General features: G+C 36.3%; 1 protein-coding gene across 3 annotated transcripts in view; it reads left to right on the forward strand.

The window, feature by feature from the left end:
- The window catches only part of POLK (DNA polymerase kappa), a 91,690-nt gene that overhangs the window by 26,516 nt on the left and 48,020 nt on the right, over window positions 1-17,154 (forward strand). For all 3 annotated transcript variants that reach the window (XM_072606364.1, XM_072606368.1, XM_072606365.1), the window contains exons 2-3: window positions 1,436-1,590; window positions 4,018-4,137. In XM_072606364.1, coding sequence (XP_072462465.1) covers window positions 1,462-1,590; window positions 4,018-4,137 — 249 coding nt within the window. In that variant the 5' untranslated portion in view covers window positions 1,436-1,461. The remainder of the gene's footprint in view (window positions 1-1,435; window positions 1,591-4,017; window positions 4,138-17,154) is intronic.

Consider the following 17,154-nt stretch of genomic DNA (forward strand, 5'->3'; position numbering starts at 1 on the left):
CCATACGCATTTCATGGCGAAGCCTTTGGTTCTCTTTTCAGAATAATGTTTTTAAGTTACAAAGGAAACCTATTACACTGAAATACAGTTATCACAATATTTTTATATATATCCCCAGGACCCAGGTTCAAATCCCATGCTCTAAAACAAGGAGAACTAGAAACTGAGCTCAAGGCTGGAGACCAGGGTCTTATATTGGAGCAGCAAGTAGAAAGCATCAGGGAACCCACTCATTTTTAAGGAGTTGCATTTTGGGAGATCCTTTGCTTAGAGTCAGACCTTTGGCATTGAGAATATGACTTGAAGGCATTAACTGGAAAATTTTGAAAACTTGGAGATGGGGATGAAAGCTTTTCATGATGTTTTCCTTGTTTTCAAAATTTTCATGTTATTGTTGTATTAAAACTGCCTTTGAATTGGTAATTGAGGGGATGCCCATCAATTTGGGAATGGCTGAACAAGTTGTAGAATGTGAATGTAATACAATACTATTGTTCCATAAGAAATGGTGAGCAGGCAGACGTCAGAAAAACCTGCAAAGACTTGAAGGAACTGATGCTGAGTGAAATGAACAGAACCAGGAGAACACTGTACACAGTAACAGCAACATTGTAACACTAACAATAACTTTGTTAGACTTAGCTCTTCTGAGCAATGCAATGATCTCAGACAATTCCAGAAGACTCATGATGGAAAATGCTGTCCACATTCAGAGAAAGAGCTGTGGAGTCTGAATGCAGATGGAAGCATGATGTTTTGTCTTTTTTTTTGTTGTTTTTTCTTTCTCATGGTTTTTCCTTTTTGTTCTGATTCTTCTTTTGCAGCATGACCAGTATGGAAATGTTTATTGTGATCATACATGTATAGCCTATATCAGATTGTGTGCCATCTTGGGGAGGGAGGAGTGGGGGAATGGGGGGAAATGTAGAACTCAAAATCTTATAAAAGTGAATGTTGAAAACTAAAAATAAATAAACTAATTTTTAAAAATAAGAAAAAAAACTGCCTTTGATACATTGTACCAGGATGCTTCCAAATATCAAGGTTGTCCTAGGATCCAGGGTAAAGACTGTGGGCCAGAATTCTTTCTCAAAAAACCCTTCACACCGAAAGTAGTCCCAGCACAAAGTGTTACAAAAACTGTTGTATCTGTTAAAATAAGTAACTGTTAAAAATCACTAAATATACCTAATAGAAATCATATTATGTCAGCTAAAAGAGACTTTAGGGATCATCTCAACCAACACTCTCATTTTCTAGGTAAGGAGATTGAGGCCTAAAGAAAGAAATGATTTGGCCAAGTTCACCTAATGAGTCATTGGTGGAACTGAGAAAGTTTATTTGCTGTTTATCTGATTCCCAGTGCATTGTTTTTCCCACTGCATTGATACTTTCTTGTTTTTTAAAGTAGTGCTTAATTTTTATCCTTTTTCAGGTAATTAACAGCTAACAATTTGCACAATGGATGGTACAAAAGAGAACAATAGTGATGATGGACTTCTGCTCAGGGTGGGGCTCAATGATAACAAGGCAGGGATGGAAGGATTGGATAAAGAGAAAATAAATAAAATTATCATGGAAGCCACCAAGGTATGTTCTTGTTTCTCTTCATTAATTTCTTAAATAGAGGGAAATTGTTATTTCTTAAAATAATCAGTAGAATTTTTACTCTCATTTTAAAAAGAAGCAAACTTCAGATACGTTTTAAAAGTAGTTTAATTTATTCTTTAAGTTATTGTTACTGTATCTGTTGTAGTGCTGAGCCTATAAGGGAGCAAACTGAATGGAATCCTCGTTTCATTATGAATTTTTGGTGGTTTTAACCTAAGAGACTTTGATTATCTAAGTAAGTCATGGTTTAGCCTCATCCTTATTGATCTCCATCTTTGGTTCTCTGAAATCTAGAATAATTGGCCATCATTTTATGTTGATAACATGATTTGGTAAAGGGTTTATTGATGTCCATCTGTGGGTAGGGTCTTTAGTTATCCTGTGGTGAACATTAGCAAAGGGTGGAGTGGATTGTGAAAAGCTTTGAACTTAGCTGTGCTGTACTAGGTTGTGTAGGTGATAAAAAAAATCAATTTAACTTTATTTTATTTTATTTATTTATTTTGGTGCTGAATCTCCCTATCACATCCAGAGTGAGATCAGGACTCACAAGTCCCCTCCCAGTATTGATCATCATGGAAGTTTTAACCTGTTCTCTTTTTCCAACCTAGGCCATTCAGACCCTCATTAAGTAACCTGGGAGTTATCCACTCCTGGGGGCTCACCACACTGGTGCAGGCTTAGTGCAAACACACAATAGGTGTTAGCCCTGCCCCTCAGTATTCCCAAAACTCAAGCAGTCCATCAACCTCAGCCTGCCCAGCAGCAAGAACGACAGGGAATGGGCTGTCAATTCCCAGCTGCTAATTGGGAATATATTTAAATTCCCAATATAATTAAAGATCATATAGGGACAGTAAATCTGTCAAAATTTGGTCATGTGAGAACAGGAGACTCTTTGGGCCTGAACTGGATGGGAAGAGAAAGAGAGAGGACTGAGGGAAGAGTAGATACTGACAGTGATTTCAACATCAGGAGCGTCAGCAGACATAGAGCTGTAGTCATTCATGATGCTGTCATAGAAGAAAGGACCAAGCAAAAACAGGGCAGGAATGATGGGGCTAATGAGGAGTATGGCAGCAACAAATTATTTAATAATGATTAGGAGTCAAAGAATATTGGTGCCAGGCATTGCATGAGAATTGGAGGACTGAGACAAGACAGTTGTAGCAGTTTTTGGTGTTTGACTTTTCTTTTGGCCCAAATAACCATTAGAGATGGGGAGCCACAGATACAGACTCTTCGTTCAATAAACATGTATTATGTGCCTTCTTTCTGCCAGGCGTAAGAGCGTAGTACATCTATTCTTTGCACAGGTATAATTCTTAGGTCTTCTGATCCTAGGTCAGTTACCAAATTACTTATTATTGTCACCAGGGATTGCTTAGTTCATTCACTTCATCCTCATTATTATCAGCGTATATCTCTGACTTGTGGTTGGGCTTATCCAGCCCTACTGCAAATCTGGCTGTGATCTGTCCCTTTGCCCAGAGTCCCTTAAACACCACATTCTTTTATGTTTTCTAAAAATTTTTATGGTAAGCAACTATATGAGATTATATTTGGAAATAAAGAAATAGCAAAAGTCCAGAAGTAACAAATTAAATTTCAAAGGTTTACCGAGTACCTGAATCTTGATTGGAAAGTTTAGTTCCAACCCTAACTTTTTCCTTGGTTATTGATCCCTAGGCTTTAAGGTGACAGTTCCTGCAGGCTTTTTATAAGGAGTTCTTTAAAAGCTAGACAGTGCCTGAGAAGCATTGTCATTTTCATGTTATAGGATCATAGGTATAGAGCTGGAAGGGACTCTAGAGCTCCTGTTTTCTTATTTAAAGAAGAGGGAACTGAAACTCAGAGATGTTGTAAGTGACTTGCACAAGGTCATACAGGTAGTCAGTGTCAGAGCCAGAATTCAAATTTAGATCGTAGGACTCCAGTTCAACTTTGTTCCCATTACATTTAGCTCCAACAAGATATATACTGGTGACTTGGCATAATAAGTAAACATATCTTCCACAGGCTGAATAAATACCTCACATACATATATGTATTATTACTTTAAGTGTTTTAAATTCACTTAATAAAACAGATTCATTCAAAATTGATTCTGCATTATGTATTTTCTCAGTCAATGGATTCTAATGATACAACTACCATTATATCAGATCCTCCTTCTAAATCTTATTCTTACCTGCTATAGACCTTATTCAGCATTAACCTATAGAATATGTAAAGTGTTCTACAAAATGAGAATTATAATAGTTTATGGACGTCCTTTAGATTGCTTTTAAGGCAATGCTACATAAGAAAATTTGTCTTTAGAGTTTTGTTAGTCTCTCATAAATTATGAGGAAATAAAATGAGTTTCTGAAAACATTTTTCCTATGCTTTTTATTTTTATTATAGGGGTCTAGGTTTTATGAAAATGAGCTCAAAAAGGAAAAGCAAGTAAACCAACGAATTGAAAATATGATGCAACAAAAATCTCAAATTACTACCCAGCAGCTCTGGAAAGCACAATTACAGGTAATAATGAAATTGTTGATACTTAATAGTGGTTACTATGTACTCTGGGGATGGGAAGAGTTGAGGAGAGAACAGCACATCCTTCCTGCTGTTATTGCCATTATATGATGCAGTATGTTCAAGTATCGTCTGACAAAGATGATTTTGTATAATGCCCTTTAAATTATGAAGCAGAAAAGTGGGCCAGGCTCCATGGTATGTAAGTATCTTGAGAGAGTTCATTTAGCTGAAAAGCATCGAGGCAATTATCTCTTCAAATATGATCCACAGAAAAGCTTTTTGTCAACATGAAATGATCATAATTTCAATTTATGTAATTAAATCTGTCTTTTGTGATGTAAGCACTAGACATGAGGATTTTTAAAAATCAAAATATAATATGTTCTTCATTGCATGGAGATGACTCTTTCCATTATAAAAATCCCTTTGCCTGGCTTCTTGGAACTTCTGCACCTAAACTGAAAAGCACTCCTGATGGAGAAAACTTCTCTTCCACTCCCAAATTATGAATAAATAAAAAACATTTATTAAGTCCTTACTGTATTCCAAGTTCAGGCACATACAAATATGAAAAGTAAGATAGCCTCTGTCTTCAAGAAATTTCAGTTCTTTTAGGAAGAAAGAACATAGATAGAGTGGTAGTGAACAGGGAGTGATGTTTGGTTAGAAAAGTCCCCGAGTTGGTGAGTGGAGTTGTACAGCAAATGACTGTCGTGTCCTTATAACAGCAGTAATGTTGATTTAATTACCACAGTCACAGCAAGAGGGGGCAAGCAGACTGGGGGACGTGGGGGAGGGAGGGAGAGGAGCGCAACGTGACAGACGTGAAGCTGGCTGGGATAGTTCTTCTCTGAGTTCCCTTGGCAGTTTATTCTCTTCCCTTTATAATAATAATAACAATGATATTAAATACCGAAATACTCACGATTATGTGTTTAAAATAATTTTTAAACCATTGGTGTGTTGATTATGTCAATTAAGATATAAAGTTTTAACAAAGTATAACGTCAAATTTTCACTATGGTTAAAGTTGACCTTTTTTACAGTTTCTTTTTTTTTGTTATTCTTAACTTGACAAACTCCGCAAAAAACAAGCATTTCATATGCAAAAAGAACCACACACAAAAAGATGGATGGATATTATGAATATTATGTATGAATTTCTATTATACAGTTTTTTACATTACACATGCTTTTTAATAAAGGATATAATAAATTAGATGTTAGTTTCAAAGCCATTGCTTGTCTGTGTTACCTTTTGAACTTTTTTCTCTTATGTTCATTAAGTGCTTTAATTATGCTCCTTTTTGGGGGGAGAGGAGCATTACTATTGTTAACCCATCCCCTCCTCTTTAAATCACTCCCATATTAGATTTAGAAAAAGCAAAAAAAAACAACTTCCCTTTTAACCAAACAAATCCACACATCAGTATGTCTCATTATGCAGCTCTGTTCCACAACCTCTTGTCAGGAAGTAGGAAATGGGCTTCATCATTGGTATTCCAGAGTCATGCTTAATCACTGCACTGATCAGAGTTCTTAAGTCTTTTAAAATTCATTTTCTTTATAATGTTTCTAATTGTTCTCCTCACTTCATTCTGCATCACTTCATACAAGCTGTCATAGATTCATCCAAAGCGCTTTTATGATTCCCTGAAAACTATTTATGGACCAAAAACTTATGGTACATCACAACTACTCAGTGCTGATGGAGCTATACTGATTAGTGATAAGGTCATGATCCTAGAGAGATGGGCTGAACACTTCCATAGTGTTCTCAACAGACCATCATCAAACAATACTGAAGCCACTGACCGTTTACCTCAGGTTGAAGTCAGTCCCTCCTTAGCTGAACGTCTAACTGAAGAAGAGGTTTTGAGGGCCACTAGGCTCCTTTCATGTGGCAAAGCACCTGGTACTGATTCTGTTGCAGCTTAGATTTACAAGGTAGGGGGACCATTGCTCATACAAAAGCTGACTGAAATTTTCCAGATTATATGGCAAAAGGAGGTTATCCCCCAGGAGTTCAAGGATGCCTCCATTGTCCATCTCTATAAGGGTAAAGGAAATAGATTGTCCTGAGACAATCGCAGGGGGATCTCTCTCTTAGTCATTGCTGGCAAAATTCTTGCTAGAGTCCTCCTTAATAAGCTGATCCTTCACCTGGAAGATGGTTATATACCTGAGAGCCAGTGTGGCTTCAGAAAGGGCTGAGGAACAGTCGATATGGTATTTGCTGCCTGACAACTCCGGGAGAAATGCCAGGAACAGAACAGAGGTCTATACACAATATTTGTAGATCTGACCAATGCCTTTGACACTGTTAATTGTGAGGGTTTATGGATAATTATGTCAAAATTTGGTTGCCTGGAGAAGTTAATTAATATTGTACATCAATTTCATGATGGCATGTTTGCCTGGGTTCTGGATAGTGGACAATGCTCTTGTGCCTTCCCAGTCACCAGTGGAGGGAAACAGGGCTATGTGCTTGCTCCCATGCTTTTTAGCATGATGTTTTCAGCCATGTTGATAAATGCTTTCAATGAGAATGAACATGGCATCAAGGTCAACTACCATACTGATGGTGAGTTCTTCAGTTTGAAAAGGTTATAAGCCAAGACCAAAGCGGAGGGAGGGCTGGTGCATGATTTTCCGTTTGCAGATGATCATGCACTCAGTGCAGCCTCTGAAGCTGAGATGCAACAAAGTATGGATCAGTTCTCTGCTGCCTGTGCTAATTTTGGCCTAATAATTAACACCAAAAAAACACAGGTGCTCCATCAGTCACCACTACACCATCCGTACATGGAACCATCAGTACAACAAATAGAGTTTTGAATGCTGTGGCTAAGTTCACTTACCTTGGTAGTGTACTTTCCAGGGATGTACACATTGACAATGAGGTTGATGCACACATTGTCAGAGCTAGCTCAGTGTTTGGGAGATTCCGAAGAAAGGTTTGGGAGAGAAGAGGTATTAGACTGACTACCAAACTGAAGGTACACAGAGCCATTGTGCTGACCTCATTGTTATATGCTTGTGATGGATAGTCTACCAGCGCCATGCCAGGAAATTGAATCACTTCCATTTGAACTGTCTTAGGAAGATTCTGAGAATCACCTGGCATGATAAGGTACTAGACACTGAAGTCCTTGCTTGAGCTGAATTGCCAAGAATTCAAACTATGCTTCAGAGAGTGCAACTCTGATGGGCTGGCCACATTGTTCAAATGCAAAATGTATGCTTGCCAAAAAAGACTATTTTATGGAGAACTTGCATGGGGCAGGTGATCACATGGTGGTCAGAAGAAACAAAACAAGGAAACTCTCAAGGTCTCTCTCAAGAACTTTGGATTTGACTGTGCAACATGGGAGACACTGGCACAGGACTGCTCAGCATGGCCTGCCCACATCAGAAGAGTGCTGTGCTCTATCAGCAAAACAGAATTGAGACAGCACAAAGGAAACACAGAATGCGCAAATTTGGGATATCCACTCTAAATATTCAAACAGGCTATCTGTGCCCAACCTATGGTAGAGCATTCTGAGCTTGTATTGGTTTGATCAGCCACAGTTGGACACACTGAAATTTCACTTTACAATGGTGATGTCATTTTGGTCCTCTTTGACGGTGAAGGACCACAACCATAGATTCATCTGAATCAATCAATCAATATTTATTAAGTGCCTACTATGTACCAGGCTTTGATCTAAGTGCTGGAATCTGTACTTTTCATCATTTCTTAAAGTGCAATAGTAGTATTCCAGTGCATTTGTAAATCATAATTAGTTTAGCCAATACTCATTTAATAAGCACCTCCCTAGTTTCCAGTTTTGTACTCCAACAAAAATTATTGCTACAAATATTTTAGTATATTTAAGTCCTTTTTTGCTTTCTTTGATTTCTTTGAATTTTATACCAGTATTGGTACTTCTTTGTCAGGAAGTATATATAGTTCAGTGACTTTGGGGGTATGGTTCCAAATTACTTTCAAGAATATATGGAGCTATCCATAGTTCCACCAGTCGTCCATTAGTGTGCTTGTTCTTTCATATTCACTGTAACAATTTTCTTTTTCTTTTTTTCTAAAGCTTGCCAGTTATATGAGCATGAAGTAGAGGTAGAGCCAGAAAGTTGTTTTAATTTGTATTTCTTTAATTACTGATGATCTGGAGAATTTTTTTCATGTGGTTGCAAAAAAATAGATCTTTTTGTAAACAACATAGGCTGATCTTTTGTGAAAACTAATAGTCACAATTGTAAAAATACAAATAGTATATTTTAGGTAATTTAGGAAAATTTATTATTTTAAATCAGAGGCAAAATGAGATATCTCATACATTTGTCACAAAATCTACATATGATGTATTCACACTCCAAATCTAGCCATGATAAAATTATTTTAAAATTTTATGCGATCACAAGATGATGAAGTAGAAAGATACACAGACATTTAGCTCTTACCCCATGGCCCATAAAATACCTGTAAAGAAGAACTCTCAACACATTCTAGAGCAGCAGAAGCCACAGAACAGAGTGGAGGAGATTTCTGTTCCAGAGAGACCTGAAAAACCAATGGGAAGGGTTTGTCACACACCATATGTGGAGCAGAGCCCAACCCTGCCTTGGCCACACAGCACCGAGAGGAGCAGATCTGAGCAGGCTTCAGGGATAGAATCTCCAGTGGCAGCACAAGTCCCTCAACCCACAGGCGCCAAAGGTCAGTGAGAGGGCTGGAAAGGGAGCGGGGTGTTCCCATGACTCAGGACCCCTCGGGAGGCAGCAGCGGAGGCAGCAGCAGATAGGGGCTCCCAAAGCAGGCAGGAGCTCGGATCCATTGTTGAAGGTCTCCTGGTAAACCCCCGAGGGAACTGAACCCTGTGTGGTGGCCCTGCCCCTACCTGAGCAGCTGATCTTAATCTCACACTGAAGAGCAGCCCCACCCCTGCCTCTGAAAGCCCCAGAGGCTTGGGAGAAGCTCTTTTGAATCTCAGCCCCCAAGTGCTGGCTGGGTAGAACTGGAGGCAAGGAGGTTGTGGAGAGGAAACTTAGAAGTCAAGAAAAAGCTGGGAAAATGCCCAAAAGAGGGGGAAAAAAAAATAAGACCATAGAAGGTTACTTTCTTGGGGAACAGGTGTCTCCCCCCATCCTTTCAGATGAGGAAGAACAAGGCATACTGTCAGAGGAAGTCAAGGCCTCTGCCTCCAAAGGGAACTTAAAATGGGCTCAGGCAATAGAAGACCTTAAAAAACAAGTTAACAGCTTACTATAGGAGAACCAAAAAAATGCTGAGGAAAATAACAGCTTTAAAAGGAGGCTAACTCAATTGGAAAAAGAAGTCCAAAAAGCCAACTAGAAGGAGGTTTGAAAAAGCAGAATTAGCCAAATGGAGGAGAAGGTTCAAAAGCTCACTGAACAAAATAATTCGTTGAAAGAGAGAATTGAATCCAGGGAAACGAATGACTATGAGTTAAAGCAAGAAGTTAGTAAACAAAACCAAAAATTTGAAAAAATAGAAGATAAGGTGAAACAACTCATTGGAAAAACAACTGACCTGGAAAATAGATGCAGGAGAAATAATTTAAAAATTATTGGACTACCTGAAAGCCATGATAAAAAATATAGCCTAGACATTATCTTCCATGAAATTATCAAGAAAAACTGCCCTGATGTTATAGAATCAGAGGGCAAAATGGATATTGAAAGAATTCATCAATCACCTCCTGAAAGAAACCCAAACAGAGAAACACCTAGGAATATTGTGGCCAAATTTCAGTTCCCAGATCAAGGAGAAAATACTGCAAGAATCTAGAAAGAGACAATTTGAGTACTGTGGAAATACAATCAGGATAACACAGGATCTGTCAGCCTCAACATTAAGGGATCGAAGGGCTTGGAGTAGAATATTTCAGAAGTCAAAGGAACTGAGATTGAAACCAAGAATCACCTACCCAACAAATCTGAATATACTACTTCAAGGGAAAAAAATGGTCATTCAGTGATACAGACGACTTTCAAGATTTCATGTTGAGGAAAAGACCAGATCTGTATTTAAAAATTTGACTTCCCAAGACTAGAATCAAGAGAAGCATGAAAAGGTGAACAGAAATGAAAAATCATAAAAGACTCGCTAAAGCTGAACTGTTTACATTACTACATGGAAAGAAAATATTTTTAACTCTTGAATCTTTTCTCAGTATTTGGGTAGTTGGAGAGATTGTACATAAACACACGCACACACACATACACATAGATAGAGAGTACAGGGTGTATTATATCAGAAGAGATGATATCCACACACACACACACACATACACACACAAATAAAATAAAAGTTAAGGGATGAAGGAGGAAAATTCTGGGAAGAGAAAGGGAGTAATGGAAAAATCTTATTCAATGGAGGAGATAAGGGAGAAGGGGAGAGGAGGAAAAATAAAGCTACTCTCCCCATGTGTGGCGGAAGGAGGGAATGACATGCTCACTAAATCTGATATGAAAATGTATATATATACACCACAGGAAAGTAGGAGAGGAGGCAACAAGTGGTGTGATGGGAATGTTAAAAGGGAGGGCAAATGGGAGAAGGGAGTCACTAGAAATAAACACTTTCAAGAAGGGACAAGGTCAATTGTAGGGAGAAAAATAAGGGGGGATAGGGTAGGTCAGAGGGCAATATAGTTAGTATTACACTACATGATTACTATGGAAGTCTTTTGCAAAATGACACATATTTAGCCTGTATTGAATTGCTTCCCTTCTCAGGGGGGCTGACAAGGAAAGGGGGGAGGGAGAGAAGTTGGAATTCAAAGTATTGGAAACGAATGTTGAGAACTTTTATTGCATATAATTGGGAAATAAGAACTACAGAGATAGGGGTATGGAAATTTATCTTGCCCTGCAAGAAAAGAGAAAAGATGAGGATAGGAGAGGGGTGGGGTGTGATGGAGGGAAGGGTACATTGAGGGAAGGAGTAATCAGAATGCAAGGTATTAGGAAGTGGGGGGAAGGGGATGGGAAGAAAAATTGGACGTGTTACAAAGTGAGGTGAAAGCAATTAGTATTAAAACAAGATTTTATGATTGCCATTTAATCAGGAACTAGAATATGTATAGAAAGGCATGTAAGCCACTTAAGACTTGCCTCAAAAGATGTTCCTTAGCCAAAGTAAAGCTATAATCATATTTGAAACCTGGTTATTGGAACTTGCCATTTTCAGATGCTATGGGACTATTAAGTGACAGTTCTTCTGAGTCTAACTCCAAGTATGGGTAGCAAGAAAGGCAATGTGAGCCTTCAATGCATGATGCCAGTAAGCTGATGAGATGCTGGTATGAACTGCATAGGTGATCTCAAGGGAAGGGTGGGAGAGCTGCTGTTCAGCATGGGCTGAGGTGGGTTTCTCCTGACTCAATTTCCCCACTGACACCTGGCAGACTTTAAGCCTGACAATGCAAGTGGATAATCTAATCCTGCCTGGGGTTGACATGAAGTTGGAGAGATATTGTATCCCTGCAATGTCCTTACTATTGGTGGCAATTTCCTATAGTCAAAAGGTTTGTAAGCTTAATAACCAGATCTATTCAATTATAGATTATGGGTAGGGGAACATCCGAGGTTGTCTAAAATTATAGGACTTTACACCAACAACATTAAGTTAGGGTCCTTTAATTCTTAGTAATACTGTGGAGACAATTAGTTTAAGAGCTTGTGAAGTTAGCAACATAAATATTATCTGTGTCTCAGTTGGTTAATGTTTAAAAAAAAAATTCTTTTGTGGTCCATATTGTAAATGCTTTAAAAAGATGTATCACCTGTCCAAAAGTTGGAATTGCTTTATCTGTTATAAACTGTGTTAAAAATAAATAAAAAAACATTTTATGCAGTCAGCATTCTTGGGCTTTTGTACACTTTATTGTTATTTTTACCTTGTAATCTTATTTTAGCTAGTGGTTTTAAAATTATTTTTTCCAAGTGCTATATGCACCAGTGTCACCTCTATTGAATAAATAACAAATTCTACATTCCTAAAGTAGGCTGTAAGATCTGGAAACATGTTCTATTATGAAACAAAACCCAGAGTTGTGAAGTGTTACTTTGGAATTATTATGTGTAGGTTTTCTTCTTATTTTTGAAAGGAGAGTTGCAAGAATATATGTTGATTATTGGTTCCATTATTGGGCTTTCTCTGAAGGAAAGTATGCAAATGGTAGAAGACTGAAAACAAATGGAGTAGAGCTATATGTCAGAAGTGTAGGATCCATGAGAAAGAGGTATCTGGGAAACAACTCTGAAGCAGTTTCTTTGATAGAAGTCTCGTTTCCAAGATATACAGAGAACTGATTCAAATGTATAAGAATAAGAGCCATTTCCTAGTTGATACATGATCATTGGATGTGAATAGGTAGTTTTCAAAGAAGGAAACACAAGCTATCAGTGGCCACATGAAAAATGTTTCAAAGCACTAATAATTAGAGAAATTTAAATTTAAAACAGCTCTGAAGTTCTTTACCTCACACTTCATCATATTGGCAAAGATGATAAATGTCAAGTCAATAAACATATTAATTGCCAACTTTGTGTTAGGCATTATGTGGTTAGGCTAGGGAAAAACAGGTACATTAATGCATTGTTGGTGGAATTGTAAAGCAATTTAATCATTTTGGAAAGCAATTTAAAACTATGAAAAGGTTATAATATATGTGTATATCTTTTGATCCAGTGACACCACTATTAGGTCTATACCCCAAAGATATCAAAAATCAAAAAAAGATAACTTTTTCCCTATCTGTAGATCTGAGAAAGAATTTTTTCACATTTTTCTAATTTATGATGTGGCCTTTTATAGCTAAGTCATGTAGTCATTTACAGCTTCTCTTGGTATAAGGTGTGAGGTGTTGTTCCAAATCTAATTTCTTCCAGTATTGCTATCTAATTTTTTCATCAGGTTTTAGCAAATAGTTCTTATCCCAGTAACTAGAGTTATTATATTTATCAAGCACAAGGCTACTAGATTCATTTACTTCTGTATGTTGTGTACCTAATCTGATCCATTGATTAATCTCCTCTATTTTTTAACCTGTTATATTTTTTTTTTTGAAAATTACTCCTTTGTAGTATAATTTGAGATCTCTTGAGTCTCTTCATTACTACTTTTTTCATTATTTTTCCTGGGTTTCTTGATCTTTTGTTCTTCCATATGACTTTCTTTATTGTATTTTCTAGTTCTATAAAGTAGTCCTTTGGTAGTATGATGGTATGGTATTAAATAAGTATATCATTTAGGCAGTATTGTCATTTTGCTCACCCTACCCATGAACAGTTAATATTTTTCTATTTAACTAGGTCTGTATTTCTGTACTTGTATTTCTGTAGTTCTTCTATGTATACTAGTGTTGGCTTCTAAGTATCTTAAATATTCTGTAATTATTTTAAATGGAATTTTTCGTTGTCTTTTTTCTATTGCACTTTATTTATTTATTTTAATTAATTTATTTGTTTTCAGTTTTCAACAATCACTACCATAAGTTTTACATTTTCTCCCCCTCCCTCCCTGAGACAGCATGTAATCTTATATGGGTAATACACTTACATTCTTATTAAACACATTTTCACATTAGTCATGTTGCATAGAAGAATTAAAACAAATGGGAGAAACCATGAGAAAAATCAAACCAAAACATAACATAACACAAGAGAAAATAGTCTGCTTCATTCTGTGCTGTGATTCCATAGTTCTCCCTGGATATGGATGGCATTTTACATCACGAGTCCTTGGAGAATGTTTTATGTCCTTGGATTGCTGTGAAGGGCTAAGTCTAGCACCCAGTAGCTGTTACTGTGTATAATGTTCTCCTGGTTCTGCTCATCTCAGCATCAGTTCATATAAGTCTTTCCAGGTTTTTGTGAAGTCTGCCTGTTCATCATTTCTTATAGCACAATACTGTTCCATTACATTCATATACCACAACTATTTCAGCCATTCCTCAGTTGATAGACATTCCCTCGATTTCCACTTCTTGGCCACCACAAAAAGAGCTGCTAAAAATATTTTTCCCATTTTTAAGATCTCTCTGGGATACAGTCCTAGAAGTGATATTGCTGGGTCAAAGAGTATGTGCATCTTCATAACCCTTTGGGCATAGTTCCAAATTGCTCTCCATAATGGTTGAATCACATCACAGCTCCACCAACAATGAATTTGTGTTCCAATTCTCCCACATCTCTCCAACATTTATCATCTTCCTGTTTTGTCCTGTTAGCCAATCTGATAGGTGTGATGTGGTACCTCAGAGTTGTTTTGATTTGCATCTCTCTGATCAATAGTGATTTGGAACATTTTTTCATATGACTATAGATAGCTTTTAATTTATTCCTCTGAAAACTCCCTGTTCATATCTTTTGACCATTTATCAATTGGAGAATGACTTGTATTCTTGAACATTTGACTCAGTTCTCTATATATTTTAGAAATGAAGCCTTTATTGCAGACACTACTTGTAAAAATTATTTGCCAGTTTTCTTCTTCCCTCCTAATCTTGGTTGCATTGGCTTTGTTTGTGCAAAAACTTTTCAATTTAGTGTAATTAAAATTATCCATTTTGCATTTCATAGTGTTCTCTATTTCCTATCTCTTCTTGCAGAATTTTATTGGTATTATCCAGAAATATTTATGATTTATGTGTATTTATCTTATATCATTTAACTTTGCTAAAGTTAGTCATTGTTTCAATTAATTTTTAGTTTGCTGTGTTTCTTTAAGCTCACTGTCATATCTGCAAAAAGTGATAATGTTGCTCCTTCTGCTTATTCTCTCAATTTCTTTTTCTTATCTTATTGCTATAGTCAGCATTTCTAGTACTTTGTCAAATAGAAGTGATGACACTGAGCATCCTTGCGTCACCCCTCATTTTATTGGAAAAGGATTCTGTTTTTTGCTTGTGTAGTGCTGGCTCATGGTTTTAGATGTGTACTACTTATCATGTTAAAGAAAGGTCTATTTACAACTCCACAAGACTCATGATGGAAAATGCTGTCTGCATCCTGGAGTCTGAATGCAGAGGAAAGCAGACTGATTGCTCTCTTTTTCTTTTGTTTTTTTTTTGTTTTGTTTCTTCTTTCTCAGGGTTCTTCCCATTGGTTCTAACTGTTCTTCACATCATGACTAATTTGGAAATATGTTTAATATGAATGAATATACAGAGCCTATATCAGATTGTACACAGTCTTAGGGAGGGGGCAGGAGAGAGAAGGGGAGAAAATTTAAAACTCAAAATCTTATGGAAGTAAAAGTTGAGAACTACAAATTAATTATAAAAAAAGAAAGGTCTATTTATTCCTATGTTTCCTAGTGGGGGTTTTTTTTAAACAGGAAATGGGTATTGTGTTTTGTCAAAAGGTTTTTCTATATCTGTTAAAATAGTTATATGACTTTTGTTGTTTTTGTCATTAATGTGGTTAGTTATGTTTATACTTTTCCTAATATTAAACCTGCATTCTTGTCATAAATCTTTTATGGTCATAGTGTATGATCTTTGTGATATTTTAATCTCTTTCTTTATTTTTGCATCAATGTTCACTATAGATATTGGCCTACAGTCTTACTTTTCTGTTTAGATTCTCCCTGGCTTACTTGGGACCATATTTGTGTCATACAAGGATTTTGGTAGGGTCCCTTCTTTTGCTGTTTTTGCAAACAGTTTATGTAGTATTGTAAAGAACTGTTCTTTGAAAGTTTGATAAAATTCATTTGTGAGTCATCTAGTCCTGTTTTTTTCTCTTAGAGTTCATGTCGTATTCAATTTTTTCCTCAGATTATTTAAATTCTCTATTTTTTGTTCTGTTAAACCGGATATTTTATTATTTTGTAAATAGTCATTTATTTATATGAATTGACAGCTTTATTGATATATATATAGAGAGAGATAGTTTATAATAATATTCTTTATTCTTGTTGAAAATTTTTATTTTTTTATACTGATAACTTGGTTTTTTTTCTTTTAATCAAATTAGCTGATGAATTATCTTTTTTAAAAAGTTCCTTGTTTTCATTTTTTCTTTCAATTTTTAAAATTTCTTCCTTGACTTTCAGGATTTCTATTTTGGTATTTAGTATGAATTACCTAATTTGTTGGGGCTTTTAAATTCATGCCCAATTCATTGATTTATTCTTTTCCTTTATTGTTAATGAAAACGTTTAGAACTATAAATTTGCCCCTAAGGACTGCTTTGACTGCATCCCTAAATTTTTAGTATATTTTCTTCATTATTGTTTTTAACTTTACTGAAATTATCTTTTCTGTGATTTGGGCATTGATCTACCAATTCTTTAAGTTTAAGTTAGTGTCAGTTGATTTTTAATACTTTTTCCAGTGGCCTTTTCTTTAATAAAATGTTTATTTCATTGTGCTCAACAAAGGATGTGTTTAATATGTCTTATTTTCTGCACTTATTTGTAAGATTTTTATGTCCTAATATGTGATCAATTTTTGTAACGATGTCATACATGGTTTAGAAATATGTATCCTTCTTCCCATTCTCATTACATAATTCCCAGAGGTCCTTTGTATGCCACTTTTCTAAAATTCTCTTCAGGTCTTTAAATTCTTTCTTTTTATTTTTTCATTAAATTTACCTGAGGCTAAAAGAGGGTACTTTGAGTTCCCCCATTGTTATAGATTTACTAGTTCTCTCTGTAGTCAATTTGGTTTTTCCTTTAAATATTTAGATGCTCTGCCATATACTGGTAGTATTGTATGACAAGCAAAGTAGGATCTTTTGCTGTTTTTGTTTTAGTAGAATCAAGTGCCTCTGATTGAGTAATGTGATTAAAGAAGATCTTCCCCACCCGTTAATGGGCCTTGCCCATTAAGGGGAATTTGATTAGGGAAGATTTGTGGGAAGGCCCACACCTTTGGTTAAGTTTCTAATGAGGCATTGGTTCTCAAGGGTTGTGATGTGCTCTGACTCTAAAAATGTATAAACACTCTGAGGGTGAGGTTTTACTTTGGAGCTTACTGA

This window comes from Notamacropus eugenii, chromosome 4, assembly GCF_028372415.1.
Source record: "Notamacropus eugenii isolate mMacEug1 chromosome 4, mMacEug1.pri_v2, whole genome shotgun sequence".
In the NCBI taxonomy this organism is placed as follows: Eukaryota; Metazoa; Chordata; class Mammalia; order Diprotodontia; family Macropodidae; genus Notamacropus; species Notamacropus eugenii.